Source organism: Adiantum capillus-veneris, chromosome 2 (genome assembly GCF_014529385.1).
Source record: "Adiantum capillus-veneris isolate H3 chromosome 2, ASM1452938v2, whole genome shotgun sequence".
NCBI lineage: Eukaryota > Viridiplantae > Streptophyta > Polypodiopsida > Polypodiales > Pteridaceae > Adiantum > Adiantum capillus-veneris.
The window spans coordinates 18214337-18230407 of NC_140932.1; the positions used below are offsets into that span (position 1 = coordinate 18214337).

The window sequence follows — 16071 nt, forward strand, 5'->3', positions numbered from 1 at the left end:
GGCCTCAAGCCAAAACGAATGTTGCAAAGCTTGACTTTTCACCATACATCGTGCCATTTCCATAAGTGACATGTTTTTCCTCTCAGCAACACCACTTTGCTGAGGCGTATAAGGCAATGTACATTGGTGTTTTATCCCACGACTAGCCAGAAATGCATTAAATTTGTGAGACATATACTCCCTCCTCGATCAGAATGGAGGGTACCCATAGTACATTTCGAGACATTTTCAGTCATAGCCAGAAATTATTTAAGCACATAAATACTTCGGACTTCTCTTTAAGGGAAAATATCGATGCATGCCTGGAGTAATCATCAATGAAAGTCACGAAGTAAAGATAATTGCCCAAGGGCGGAGTTGCATGGGCCCACAAACATCACTATGCACAAGCTGCAACCTACATGTGGCCTTTGGAAACTTTGAACGCTACATCTTACCCAAAATACAGCCTTCACAAACATATTTGAAGGTGCTTCAAGAAACGGCAAAGAAGCAACCATATCAGATTTTTGCAAACGTAGCAAATTGGCAAAATCCAGATGCCCAAAACGTGCATGCCACAGTTTTGCATCTGAAACAACCCTTGAATCTGCAACTGTATTTGTAAAATTTTACCCACACTTGTCACACAAAGTGAGCTTATACAACCCACAACACGAAATGCCACATGCAACAATTTCATCACCATAATTGACATCATGTATTGTACATCTCTCATCCACAAATTTGACTATAAGACCAAGTCTAGCAAGTGCAGATACAGACAAAAGATTCTTCTTGATCCCAGGTACATAAAGTGCATCAACAAGTGTGAAAGAACTGCCATTTGCAGTAGTAAGCACAATCTTTCCAACGCCCTAAACCGGATAAGAGGCATTGTTGGCACAAGTAACTAAATTCCCATGAGGGACAGACTCAAGAGAGGTAAATAAATCACGATGTGAGGTAACATGTTTTATAGCACCACTGTCAAAATACCACACATGTGAATCTGTAGCAACTGACATGCATGCATCATGAACAACAGGATTATAAGTGTACTCTGCACTAAAAGCCCATTCTGCATCAATATCAGTAGAAGAGTCTCCTTTCTCAGGAGACTCAACAATAGCTGTATTTGTAGTGGGACCAACCTCTTTCTTCTTAGCCTCTTTGGCCTTCAACTTAGGACACTGCCTGATCAAGCGATCATTAGCTCTACAATAATGGCAACGCATCTTCTTTTGCCCCTTATCACCCGAATTTCCAGACGAATTGCTGCCAACAGAAGCATTAGGAACATGTGATTTTTCACTCGCACAAGAACCATAAGAAGTGGCTACATTGCTGTTACCACCTTTTCTTTGAGCACCAATAAAGGCATGTTCAATTGCACACTGTCTAATCCTATTTTTTTGGAAAGCGACTCTTGCAACAACAATGTGCACAATGCATCAAACTTGACAACTTCAGGATTTCCTTGGGTCATAAGTCTCCAAGTACCAGCAAAAGTCTGGTAAGAATCTGGCAAGGCATCAAGAACAGTGCACAAGGGAATTGTCTAAAATGACTTCACAATAAGTTGCTCATTGATATCGTTAACACCAGCAAGGAAAGTGTCTATATCATCTTCCTCATGCATAATCTTCGACTCCAGCTCTTTACGCATCAATGCAATTTTTGCTTCATTGTTGCGACTTGCATAAAGACCACTTAGAATATCCCAAGTTTGTTTTGCAGATTTCGCTGAAGGAATGTGAGGAGTAATAGTGCGCTTCACAGACAATGCAATCAATGAATGAGCCTGCACATCTTTACATCCCAATGAGCTTATTTTGCCGTAGGCAAAACAACTTTAACAACATCAACCCTTGTAGCAAGACCTGCAACATCCTCAACATCGCCTACAACCTCAGAACTAGGACGTACATCAATTCCCTGCACAATATTCTAGACATCCTTTGACACAAGAACATGTTGCAGCATGTAAGCCCACATAGAGTAATTGTTCCCATCCAATGTGTTCTTAGCAGCAAACATCTTAAACATATCTGTGTTGTTGTCGGCCATGGCGAATACCTGCACCTAATGTGAAAACTGTCCAAAAAGAGGAGAAACGAAGCATGAACAACACGTGCTATGTAGCACAAACTATAGAAGACTGTAAGGGACCTTATATGCAAAAAATGACACTAACAAAAATTCTACATAAAATGACAAAATAGCATGCTCAATACTGTCTGTAGTAGACACGGAGGCCAAAATGATTCCGAATCAGGAATCTGAGCAGACTAAGCTCTCAGAGCTTACCCAAAATTTTTGTTGACCTGCGAACGCTTGCCAAAGCTCACAAAAATCAAAGAAAGTGAGTAGGCGTGTGCTAGAGCTGCTGGCGATTAAGTTTGGGAGGACGCAACCAACTCTGATACCAATTGTTGGAATTAGGGTTATATGAAAACACACACAACTTGGAGAAGATGAAGGAAGCTCAAGGCACACAACAAAGAGTGTATTACATAGTGTGCAATGGAAAGATAAAGAGTGATGGGTGTATATACAATGCACGGGAAAAAAAACCTCATAGTGAGGGAAAAAATGCCCCGGCGGTCCTAAGTGTGTTCACACATCACTACCACATGTATATGGTAACATGAAATGCTACCATATGCCTAGAGAAGATTGAGAGATGGACAACTATGAAGAGAAGCTGCAACAAAAACAAACCGAGCTACCTCTATACACACAAATGGAAGCATCACTACACTCTCATAGGTTGGGTAAAAAAATTGCAGCAATGAGAAGGGGTCCACTCAACCAACACACCCAAATGACAGATGTAATCTAATTGCAAACTTGACACGCATCTACAGAGAGCTTGTATCATGTGAGGTAGCAACTACCAATATTTGGCCACTCTTGAGCTAATGTTTGACGCACTTTATGTAAAATCACTATATTGCGTACATTTAAGGAGTATTTTAAAATTTCTTTTTTTGTGACTTTTCAATGGTTATAATACACCTTTTTTTAAATTCAAGTTGTAACTTCAAAAAAGTTCCTTAACATACCCCTCTACCAATAAAAATATGCAAAATTTTGGAATTGAAAATATTCTTCTATCAAAGATACGTGATAGGTACACTTATTATAGGTAACCCCTCTAAGAGGTAGAACTAAGTTTTAGAAGAGCTTACAAGCGCTAAGATAGGCAAGCACCAAAAGAGCATACACGCTATATCTTCTCTTTGAGATGTTTGATTAATCAAGTAGGGCGCAAAAGAGAAGTTAATATTGTTTCTTTGTAGATTCGTGCAAAGCCTTCGGCATTCTACCATGAGAGATGGTATTTGAGGACCTACACGCTCAATATACCAACAGAGATAAGATGGGACATCTATGCTTCATATAAAGAACACATTTGGTAGAGCACGATACCCAAAGATCACCCTAAAAATAAAACTCCTTATACAAAATTTTCAAAATACACATGTAATGTAATATACTCAGCATTTGTGTAACACCTATGTCCTAATGGCATACACAATCAAAAGCACACGCATATATAATGTCATACATACACACATATCATTTGACTTCAAGCATTCTAAACTCAAACGGTTTAAAAAAACTACATTTTTCTTAAACGATATACGTAGGTTATAGGTTTTGACAAGCAAATTCTTATTGTTGCAATATAGTTTTGTGGACTTATATGACAATAAAAGATAAAATGCAAAGAAAAATGTTCGAACCTCAACATGCATCAAGAGCAAATCACTAACTCTTGATAACTTGTCACAAATAAAGAGTAGGCTTTATATGTAACACTTAAAATCACAAAAGATTTGTATTGCTTATGCTAGTAGTCTACTTAGGTATTTTTAGGTTTGACATAAATACCAACTAATAGAGTCTTACAAGATGGCGAGCGAGTTTTTTCGAGCGATGAAAAAAATGAGCGAATATCTCAATAAAATTATTTGTGAATTAGAGACATTTTCAAAAGTGATAAGGGAAAAGAGACCGTATGGCGAAATTAGAGACCATTTTCAAAAGCCTCTTGTGGATCCTCTACTATGGCGAGGTATCCCAATTGTTGTGAAAGATATTGTCATCTTCTAAAATACCCTCAAGTAGCATTCACTAAAAATAGCAAAGACACAATTGTCCATGTCTATATTGGCCACACATCATGTAGCTCAATTTAAGGATCTTGGTAATAAATGTGTTCTTTAAATCTGAGTAGAAGTAGATTGTGTAAAATTACTTTGCAATGCCATAAGAGGGAAAATTATTTTGAGAATAATTTATTATCTATCAAATTTCTCATCTAATATCATGTAGAGAGAAGGTTGGCCTTCTTTCTTCTTGAATTTTTCAACAAAGAGCTTATTGACACTCCCTTCGCTGGCTATATCCTACATCCACACATTCTAAGAACTACTAGTGTTCACTTGCCATCCATTGCCTATTTAAAAAAAAAAAATAAAATATGCCCAAAGTCATTTAATTTAGAGAGCATATATAGCTCTTGATGAGAGCTTTATACTAATGAAGTCATCTCTTTGATTGCATTGACTAGAGGATATGCCATATTCTCTAAGGCCAAACACCACTAGGTAGTTTACAACAATAGTGTGGAGAAGGTGTCTATAGATGCACTCATCTACTCTTGCATTTCCTATGCATAGGCACTATTCAAGATTTGTAAGTGTGCAAGAACATTCAAGATATCTTTGAAATAAATACTTGTACTTGACAAAGTATCTATCGACTTGCACATATGAAAGACCAATGTGTTTACACAGTGTCATGCCTAGGATTCAGTCTATTGGAATGTATGAATGAAAGGTAGAACAACAAAGGTTGGTATAGGGAACTATGGGCCATTTCTTACAAATAATCTCCTTGCAATTGCATAATCATCAATTTTACTAGTTCTAGCAGGGAGTGGTCAGGAAAGTTTGGATTGTTTTGAATCAAAGCCATAAGAGGGCTTTTTGAATCTACTCCAACATGTAGGAGTGTTAAAGTTCTGTCTGGCTTCTCCAACATGCTAAGGGGCATTTTTTTTCATATAAATGTGACCCAATTTAACCAAGGAGGAAATTTTATAACGAAACAAAATAAAAATTGCCACAGCAATACCCGGCTTCATCGCTGCACCGTCCAGATCCGTTGTCACTTAACTGTGGCGCCCGCCCCATCTTGGAACCGGTCACTGCCCGTGCGGATAGGTTTAGACGAGTTTCACCAAAGCCATAATGTGGTGATAATCTAGCTTTGTATAGATTTCTAGATCCAAATTTATTAAAAAAAGAACCAAAAAACTGCTTTGTATATTGTGAGAGTATGTCTCTATGATTTAAGAAAAATCTTTGAAGGCTAGAATGCCCACATGGCTCTCTCTCTTAAGAATCTCTCTCTCTCTCTCTCTCTCTCTCTCTCTCTCTCTCTCTCTCTCTCTCTCCAAAGAATTAAACTATTTTGTGGCAATGCTACCATTTCTTTCTCTCTCTTAATGGATTATGAGCATCCTCTCTCTCTCTCTCTCTCTCTCTCTCTCTCTCTCTCTCTCTCTCTCTCTCTCTCAAGCTTGATTTTTCTCTTTCTACCTCTCTCCATCTATCGTAGAGAGAATTCACGATGAGATTGTTAGACATAGAATTACAAGATATTGGAGGGGTGGAGGAAAGGCGGGATGCACACGTTGAGATGTCGAGGGTGCAAATGAGGCCACACAAGATAGAGGGGGGAAAGGTATATGTGAGGGAAATCTAAAAATTAACCAAATTTGTTGAGTTGACTATGTAGATAAAATATCGTGTGGAAACCAGTCCACGTCGACGCGGACTGGTTTTGAGAGGTTTCAAAATCTGATGCGCTTTATAGGTAGTTCTTTAATTAAACAACATTTGCATTGGCGTTGAACCTGCTCGAACTAGTCCGCGCCGGCGCAGACTGGTTGCGAGAGGTTTCAAAGGTGCTGAGCTTTAAAGAGCACACACGATTATCATCGCGGCATAATTGGAGCCAACACTTGGCGAGCTTGTGGAGCTTCATTCGCATGAGCAATCGCCACACGACCACTCGACAAAGAGCAAAAGAGTCTCTGAGAAGATAATCGTGAAAGGGGAAGACTTGGAGCTATTGGTACAAGCGCGAGTTGATGGTGGTGGCTGCTGCACAAGCCGGGATAATTCTGCCTCAGAAGCTAATTCTATATCATCTCAGTTGCAAACTAAGGGAAACCTGAGGGCAGAACTGATATGCAGCCTAGCGCCGGCAGAGGAAGCTCATCTTGTCACTTGTTTCGGGGAGGCCAAGGCTCGCATCTGCACAAAGCATGCTTCTATGAGCGTCACTTGGCCCACTAGCCATGTGGTTCTCGCTCATCAGTGCTGTAAAGCTTTGCCTCCTCATCAAGAACCTACAGCGAGATCAAGGGCTACCCAAGTATGTCGAGCAGGAGATGAAACGGCTTCGCCTGACAAGCCAGCACTTTTGCACCCCACGGACCAAGGATACTCAGAATGTATTGTAGCTTAACCCAACCAATAGACTCAATGACACTTGTTAAAATATGCAAAACTAATTGCTTGATTGTTTTGTTTACAAAGATGTAGATAAGAGTCCTATCCATTCTTAGATGCGCTTAGGATAGTTACTGATCAACATTGAAGATAAAGACCACCAACATCTACTTTTTCCATTTCGAGTTCTTGATATATAGAACTAGAATGCACGTGCTATTCTTACTTTGAAGTACAAAATTTTACAATATGGAAGAGGTTGTGTACCATGAAAGTGGCTATTTGAATGCCTACACTCACTTGGTGTTTTAAAATTTTAAATACAAGAGAAGTTGTGTACCATGAAAGAGGCTATTTGAGTGCCTAACTACTCACTTGGTATACCAACTAAGATAACATGGGACATCTATACTTTGTATGAGAGTATACTTGGTAAGAGTACCATACCCTAATATCACCCTAACAATAGAGCCCCATATACAGAATTTACAGTACACAACCGTGTACATGTATGCATATGCACACTCCTGCTCAAAAGCTTGTAGTAGTGCACTTCATGGGAGCATGCCCCAGACAACCACACCGAAGAGAAATATCGACCCGTTTATTTTTCGCATCAAGATTTGGCATTTAAACTTCAACCAGAAATTGGAAGATGCTTGTCTGTACATGTGAAAAGAAGGTGAGTGGTTAAGAGAACATAGATAGGTTGGGACCCTACATCGGGTGTCTTGTCTAGGTAGATGGGAATTTAAGACATAAGAATTATTTGTATGGAACACCATGCTGAAAAGATCAATCTTAACGAGATACTAATTTTTTAAAAAATCACGACCTCTTATGGTAACACTCAATTTACTTGGGACTTCTATCTAGAATTAGGAAAGGTCTTGTACTGCTCTTGCAATCATGATCAGCTCCATCCTGTGGCAATAGACAGGGTGTGTGTGTGTGTGTGTGAGAGAGAGAGAGAGAGAGAGAGAGAGAGAGAGAGAGAGAGAGAGAGAGAGAGAGAGATGATGCAACATGTGTTTGTTGTAAGGGGTGTTTGGAACATTGTACAGGGTTATGATGTAAGACCAATGAACACTGGAAACCTTGAAACTGAGGGCAGACGGCAGGGAGAAGAATGCCTTTCAAAAGCTACAGATTATCAGGACTATCTAAATCTACCTGCCATGCAGGACACTTGGCTCAAAGATTTTTCAGCTGCCGGATTTTACTCTTAAGGTGTGAATACTGAGCACAAGCTTCCTCCAAAAAAGCACATCGCAGCTTTACCTCGCTGTCACTGGAAGGGACAAAACTCCAGTCCACCCCATAAGGTATGGGCTCAGGGTCCTCTGGCACCTTGCAGTTCAGCAGCTCCAAAAGTATCTCCTGTAAAATGCATGGAGAGCAGTTTCTCTCTCTCTCTCTCTCTCTCTCTCTCTCTCTCTCTCTCTCTCAGACACATACCCACCTCTTGTATATGTACTCCTCGAGCTCTTGATACCCAACTTTTACAGCTCTAGCAGTGTTTTTGACATCTGTTTAGTTAGTTCCGTTCTTTTTATCCAAACCTTGTATTAGATTCACCATGATGTAACTTTTTGGTCTCATAGGTCATTTTGGCCTTTTTGAAGACGTTAATATAACATTTCATTTCATCATCTCTCTCTCTCTCTCTCTCTCTCTCTCACACACACACACACACACACACACACACACACCCGAGCTTTATTCCTTGCATTCAGGATTTCATAGTGGGAACCAGACCAATGGGCGTAGCAGTGGATCATACTCTCTTGACAATGTCCGTCTCATTTCAGTATAGTACAGCCCAAACTTAAGGAGGCTGGTCACATACCCGTTATACATTTACACAAGAGACCGACTCAGTTCATACAGAGGAGATTTGGGATTGTCTATGCACAGCAGGTCCATGCCTCTTAGTGGAGAAATGCACCACTTTACTGATCAAGATACTACAGGAGGCGACATTCTGGAAGCATGCCCCAAAATAGTTGGTATGATGAGGAGTGCAAAGAGATGAGAGCCCGGCTTCAAAGGGATCTCCTTTTAGGAGTCATCATTTACAAACAATCTCGGATCACTTCCCAGTGCCTTGTTTGACGGAAGAAGAGAGCTTACCTGGCCTAGATGGAGCGAGACTTGTATCAGTTGTTCCTGAGTCTTGTTATATACGGTTCCTGGACAAGACCCCCTTCCAGATCCTACACAGCCATGCCCAGCTACGAGCACCTTCTTTACCACTAAGATGGTAAAAGCCATTGACAAGATGAGGACCAAGAGGGCATGTGATCATGATGGTCTAGTAGTGGAGCATTTTATACATGCTAGGGATATGTTGGTAGAGGTTCTTGCAATGTTGTTTAATCGTGCCATGTGTGAGGGGTTACTTGAGACTTGGAGGTTGTCTACTATTGTGCCCATCTTCAAGGCAGGCGATCCTACAGAGCCTGAGCACTACCACACTATTATGGTTGGACACACATTGGCACGGTTGTATGCATCCATTCTTGAGCAGCAATTGAGTAATTGGGCAGAGAGTGAGAGTGTACGGGCAAAGGGTCAAGCCGGTTTTAGGCGGGGTTTCTCCACTCTTGATCATATTCTGACACTCCAAGCCATCATCGAGTCATTTGTATCTATGTGTTACGACCTTTCTTGCGGATACATGCGATGATCATATTCTGACACTCCAAGTCATTTGTATCTATGTGTTACGACCTTTCTTGGGGATACATGCGACGATAAAAGAGTGTTGATAGCACAAGATCATCAGTGGCGTGTATTTATGGTATGCAATCGAAAACGTTTGCCATTTAAAGAGGGGAGTATGTCACGAGGACGTGGCAATTGCTAACCTTAGTTGTTGGTTTCTTTCCAATGATTTTTGTTTTATTTTTGAGACTCTCTTTTTGACGTTGCAAATGGTCGGACATTATATGGCCAATGTGAACGGTAGTTTCACCCGCAGACGGAAAGTTGGCCGGCACTGGAATTTGTATAGTAAGAGGATGTCTAGACTTAGTGCAAGGTCATGTAGGTCCCCCAGTCGCGCTTAGCAAGTTGGTGGATACTAGGAAGTGAACTCAATAAAGGCATAAAGTCAAGGTGGGATCACCAACAGAAAGTATCCGACAGTTGGGCCACATTGCACTCTTGGATGCGGTCCCAATGAGGATAGATGGTCAGATGACCAGTGGGATCTTCCTCAAAGATTTTGTCCTTTGTATGTCATCATAAAATCATCTCTGAGGAGATAGTGCTCATGATGTTGCCCCTCTTGCAACTGTTCAAAAATCCTTGCGAAGTCTTCATCTGTGGCATATTGTTCCTTCATGTCATCAAGCTCATGATGATAAGGAATTGACACAGCTGAAATTTGTGGCTTTCTTGATAATGCATCAACCACAACATTCTTTTTGCCTTCCACATACATAATCTGGAAGTAGAACATAAAAAGAATGTTTGCCCATTGCATATTTTTTTTGGATAGCTTTGACTGTGTCAAGAAGTATCGCACGGTCTGATGCAGAGTTACCCGGAACGCGGAACGGGAACGGCGACGGGCCTCCCTGCGGAACGGGGGAACGGGAATGGGCCCGGAATGGGAACAACGCGGAACGGGAGGCTAAAAAAACACCCAAATATTTTTTTTTATAGCGTTATGTGTTTGAATACAAGTAGTACTAGAGTCCTTTGACTCTAATACCCACAAAAAACATGATTCGAAGACCATTCAACCTTATTATGACTTGATTGTGATGTGCGGCGCTCAGAGTACATAGCCAGATGAACAACAATGAGCAAACACAATGCCCATAGTACATACACAATGCTCTCAAATAATTGCAAGAGTAGTAGTCAGAGATAACACTTTGGAATTAATTATGGCTAACATAGTAACAAGCCTCAAGGGCTGCTAGCGGTCAAGGTGCTACAAAAAAACCAAAGGGGAGCAAAGTTCAAACCAGACTTCAGTGACCACAATACCAAAAGACTGAAGGTGACAAATACCATAAAGATGCTAGTAGCTACAAATGGCAAAGAGGGCAAGGCTCAAGCAGCCATACAAAAAGGTAAGGATAAATGGCAAAGACTCAAGACTCAAGAGCCACTAGCCTGAGAGGCCTCCCAATCCGTAGTAGCCGGTTGTAAATCATGCACATCCTCCCATTCCTCATCATCGAGGTCAAGGTCCGGCTCGATCTCAGCCACAGATGAAGTACCTAGTGTTGGTGGATGTGCATCTCCACCTGCCTGAGAAGCCTCTTGCTCCATCTCCCATTGTGTAAAAGGATCTGTCTGTTTGTCTGTACTCTTGCAAAGCATTTTCAAATTTGCGTTGACGAAGACAAGATCATTAGCCTTCTCCACTCCAAGCCGATTCCTCTTCTTGGAAGCAATGTGGCTAAAGGTACTCCACAATTGCTCCAAGCATGAGGTACTAATTGACTAGCTGAGAATACGGATCGCCAATCTCTGAAGCTCAGGGCCATCATAGCCATAGTCCTCCCACCAAAGCACTGAACCTATCTTCCTGCGATCAATCTGAGCATCTGGACTGCCAAATGACCCCCGCATCTCTCTGTACTGTCTCAGCTGATCTCTGACAATGCGTCGCCCATCTCTGTCTAGAACCATCTTCTTTAAGATCTCTGTAAATTGGTTCATGACTTCCCTATCTGTCTCTTGCCCTGCACCTTGGAACTCTCGATCCACCATGTACGCTGCCCCGTGTAAAGGAGAGGCATATGAATTCCACCTCAAGCTGCAAAGCGCATGGATCTCCTCATATCGCTCTGCGTTCGGCTCAAGCTGTGCAAGCTGCTCAATCATGCGGTCCATTGCCTCATAAATCTTGCCAATGCAAGGATCCATGCCACCCAAAACTCGAAGCAAATGAACCACCGGTTTTACCTGTGCGTCTAGACTCTTGAGCTCCTTCCAGAACTCAAGATCCTCTGCTTTATCCTTGCACAAAATCCTTGCAACTGTCTTTGCATAGGGGGAGGTGGTGAACTCATCACTGATGAAGACCTGTCGGACCGCATTTTGACATTCAGACAGCTTGCGCACAAGAAGAAAGTTGAATGCGAAGCGGGTATCTGAATACTTTAGAAGCACTTTGCCACCCGACCTCTTGAGGTACTCACTCCGAACCAAGTTGTGATTGTTGATGAAAGTAACCATCTTCACTGCATCAACAATGACTGGAGCAATCCAGTTTAGCTTGCCGATGTCTTTTAGAAGGTTGTTCAAGCAGTGTGCCATGCAAAAGCACACTGTCACATGCGGATAGTGGCCCTCTATGATAGCTGCTGCTGCCCTGTTTGATGCCTCCCCATCTGTGACAAAGGCCACCACGTGTTGCTCACCGATGGTTTCTATGGCCGCTGTCCACTCTGCAGAGAGAACATCGGCGGACTTGCCACTCTCAGTGGCATCATGAGAGTGCACAAAGTACATCTCTCCACTCGAGTATGCGACGAGACCATGGATAGATCTCTTCCTTGTATCGCTCCACCCGTCGGCAATGAGGGAAACACCATGTTTTGCCCAAAGACGCTGAATGTTGAGGGTTTCTTGCTCCACGATAGCCTTCTCTCGATCGAGCAAAGTGGTTCGGAGAGCCTTTGAAGATGGCGGCACGTAGCCGGTGCCTTACTCTCCTATCCGTTGCACCATGACTTTCCAATACTCCGGCCTATTTCGATTAAACATAGAAGAGGCTAGTATCAAAAAGGTGGAAACGACGATAACGGAAGAAATGAGAGAGAAGATTGATAAATCATAAAACAATGAACATACCTCGCTGCGACAAATGGGATATGGTCGTGATAGAAGAATCGGGCCACGGCCGCATCCACCTCTTCCTTCTTCTTTGGGTCCCAAGAGGTGGCAAGGGTCTTTTGGCGACGAGTTGGACCTTGTGAAGATGCACCAACACCTACATCGGGGAGAGAGGAAGAAGGGAAAATGAGGGTCTTTGGATCAATACCTTTGCGTGCGGGCTTGGCTTTATGGTTGAATTGCCGATCCTTTTCCTCGAGCTCCTTCCTCTTCTCGATGGTTACGTTGGCACAAAATCTCACCTCATGTCCCGGCACTCGAAGAAAGTGTGCCCTCACTTTGTCATGCCCCCCTTTCCGCATGTAAGAGCATAGCTTGCATGCCCATGCACGAGAACCTCCCGCCACCGACAAGGTGCCCTCCGAGGTCACTTCATCCCACCACGACCATTCCTTCGCCTTTTGAGTGTTGCCCGCATGAACGGAGGGGGTTGTACGAGAAGAAGAGGCCATGGATGATGGATTATCCGTGAAAGAGAGAGCGTGATCTTGAACTTTGAGAGAGAGAGAGGCTTGCCGCTTGATTCCGTGAGAGCTTGAAAGAGAGCTTGAGCCTTGAGCCTTGAGCATTGAGCCTTGAGCCTTGAGGGTTAGAACTTAGAAGTTAGCCCAAGAGAGAGAGAGGTTGAGAGCTTGAGCCTTGAGGCATGCTGCGGCGCCACACTATGGCTTGAGAGTTGAGAGCAAGCTAGGGAGAATGAGCTTGGCTTGAGAGTTGAGAGCAAGGCTCAAGCAAGGGAGAATGGGCCTTGAGGCTTGATGAGTGTGTGAAGAATGGGGGAGGAGGGGGGCATTATATATGTTTTTGACTGCTGAAAATGGCCGTTGGCTGCCTAACAATCATTTTTTTCAATTTCAAAAACTGTCGTTTATGGCCGTTGGGGCCGTTCCGGCCGAAATGTCCTTTCCCTGGTAACTTTGGTCTGATGGTCTGTTTGGACAATAAAATCAGCACCCAAGAGGTAGTGAAACCGGCCCGTGGGGCGGTAGGCTTTGGCTTTCACCCGAAATTCTTTACTTTACTTTAGACACACACACACACAGAGTTTGCAAAGGGAACCTGCGACAGGAATTAACACTTAAGTACACACAGGCTCGGAAGCTAGAATGCCTCGAGCAGTCGCGACAACCTGTAGGCCCCAAAATTGGCACCCGTTTCGGTATTTCTTTATACTTTGAGAGGGTAATTTACAAAGTAGAGTCCTGGGAATCCTTTACCTGTATCCAGCTAGATACGACCTTTTTGGCCAAATTTCGGCCTCAAAACTTACGCTAAACCAATTCCCTTGCTGGAACTCACTTCCACTGGCATAAACCCTCTGATTCTTGCCCAAAAACAGTAAATTCAGCACGCTGTATTTACTGGATTTTGCCTTGTTTTCAGCCCCAAACAGTCCCCTAACTGTCTGCCAGTGGGACACTATTCCCAATGGTTCTGGCGTCCGTATGGCTGAAAAACAGTCAATTTACAGTGCATACACAGCGTTGAAAACACACCTGTATGGTGAGGTTATGACCCTCACCGGTGCCTGCTTTGGAGTAGCGGTTAGCTACCGGTGTTCCTACTCAAGGAGGCAAGAGCCTCGGCACAAAAGCATGAACCCACACAACTGTACATCAGTCAAATGAAGAGCCCTCTTGTGGGGCATCACATAACTGCACGTAGGGGAGAGAGAGAGCAGTGTGTAGTGTGCAGAGCATCACTCCTAGCACCACACTGTACATGAGAGGGAAAGAAAGCACTCCATAGCTCTGAACTTGTGACAAAATGCAAAGTGACGCCTCTCCCAGCTAAATTTCAGCGCCACTTCTTGATGGAGGAGGAAAGTGCACTGATCCAAGCATGATTGATGAAAGTATAGAACTTTGCCGAGCTTGGAGCAAAGTGAAAGATCAAGAAGCCCTGGTTTTCTTTGATGGAGAAGCCAAGGCCAACTTCATTTCACCTGAATTGGCAGCGCGGCTCCAGATTACACCCGATCGGATGGGACCACAAGCAGAGGTAGTTCTAGGGGCACCCATATGGGACATAGACATTGCACCTGTCATTGGCAAACTTCGATTGTATTGTCAGGGGTATTTGGGGCACGAGGAACTTTACATAATGCCCTTCGAAGGTTGTGATGTCCTATAAGAAACATTGACAAATGAAAAGGGCTGAAAAATTGTACTTGATGTGAAATTGAAGGGCGAGTCTGTCTGAATTGTATCGGCTTCGGCCGTTTCCAAATTAATGAAATCCAGTCTGTTTGTTTCCTCGATCTCTTTGAAAGAGTTAAATGATGAACACATAACGAATATGTCTGAACTTGATAAAGAACGCCAAGATTTTCTCCACACTCATGCTGATTGTTTTTCTGAGGGCATGCCAGGCGAGTTGCCACCATCTCGTCCTGAGCATCATACTATTGATCTGATACCTGAAAGCACTCCACTGAACCGACCACCTTACCATGTGAGCCGAGCCCAGAATGAAGAGATTATGAACCAAGTGAAAGACCTCTTGAAAAAGGGTCTTATCTAGCCGAGTACTTCACCCTACTGCTCTTCGGTGTTGTTGGTTTTAAAGAAAGACGGATCTTGGAGAATGTGCATTGACTATAGAATAGAGCTCAATACAAAATCACCATCAAGAACAGATTTCTGATTCCTAGGATCGATGATATTCTTGACAGATTACAAGGATCCTCTTGTTTCAGTAGGATCAATTTGAAAAGCGGATATCATCATATCCGAATCACGCCGGGAGATGTCTACAAGACAACTTTTTGAACGAGCTTCCATTTATATGAATTTTTCGTGAGGCCTTTTGGCCTAACCAATGCTCCAACGACTTTTAACCGAATGATGGATAGGATTTTCATGGAGTATAGATCTTTTGTTGACACTTTCTTTGATGACATTATGGTCTTCTCCAAGGATGAGGCAGAACATAGACAACATATGCTACAAGTCTTTCAGGCATTGCAAGATCACAACTTATTAAACAATGCCAAAAAGAGTAAATTTTTCTTACCGGAGATACGCTTTTTGGGACACATTGTCTCAGCAGCAGGAGTATAGATGGACTCGGCCAAGATTGAGACTATACGAGATTGGTCCGATTTGAAGAATGTTCATGAAGTAAGAAGCTTTTTGGGCTTATGTTCTTACTACTGGCGATTCATTAGAAAACTTGTAGAGGTTGATTCCCCTTTGCATATTTTGACACAGAAAGGAGTCCCTTTCTCGTGGGGACCCACAGAGTTGACTGCCTTTCATGCCTTGAAAGAGAAATTGACTACAGGACCAATTTTGACTTTGCCGGATTTGCAAAAGTCATTCGAAGTATATTGTGATGCTTCTGGTCGTAGTCTGGGTGCGGTCTTAATGCAAGAAGGCCATGTCATTGCCTATGAGAGCCGATTGTTTTCAAGGCCGGAATTGACATCACAGATTTATGAGAAAGAGCTTTTGGCGGTTATCCATGCTCTTACTCAGTGGCGACATTACCTACTTGGAGCCGATTTCACAGTCTTCACTGATCATCAAAGTTTACGCTATTTCTTGTCACAGAAGCAACTTTTGGAAAAGCAGATGTGGTGGGCTAACATTTTGTCACAGTTTCACTTCCAGATTGTCCATGTACAGGGACATAAGAACTTGGTGGCAGATGCTTTGTCCCGGAAGCTGTTAGTCTTGGCTATTTTTGCGATTCA

General features: G+C 42.7%; 2 protein-coding genes across 3 annotated transcripts in view; one reads left to right on the forward strand and one right to left on the reverse strand.

Moving 5' to 3' along the window:
• The first annotated feature begins 5625 nt into the window (after positions 1-5625).
• On the forward strand, positions 5626-6528 carry LOC147462453 (uncharacterized). The gene is made up of 2 exons (XM_086526269.1): positions 5626-5739; positions 6013-6528. Exons 1-2 carry the CDS (start codon positions 5626-5628, stop codon positions 6526-6528), a joined length of 630 nt encoding a protein of 209 aa, XP_086382395.1.
• Positions 6529-7366: 838 nt separating this feature from the next.
• The window catches only part of IYO (RPAP1-like, carboxy-terminal protein), a 167497-nt gene continuing 158792 nt past the window's right edge, over positions 7367-16071 (reverse strand). For both annotated transcript variants that reach the window (XM_086484038.1, XM_086484042.1), the window contains exon 10: positions 7367-7892. In XM_086484038.1, the coding sequence (XP_086340164.1) occupies positions 7707-7892 (186 nt within the window). In that variant the 3' untranslated portion in view covers positions 7367-7706. The remainder of the gene's footprint in view (positions 7893-16071) is intronic.

What these genes read in the sequence shown, in the direction of transcription:
- LOC147462453 (XM_086526269.1), top strand. Translation starts at nt 5,626, where the DNA reads ATGAGATTGTTAGACATAGAATTACAAGATATTGGAGGGGTGGAGGAA. An exon ending in ACAAGATAGAGGGGGGAAAG is followed by an intron (nt 5,740 to 6,012) that starts GTATATGTGAGG and finishes GCATAATTGGAG; the next exon opens with CCAACACTTGGCGAGCTTGT.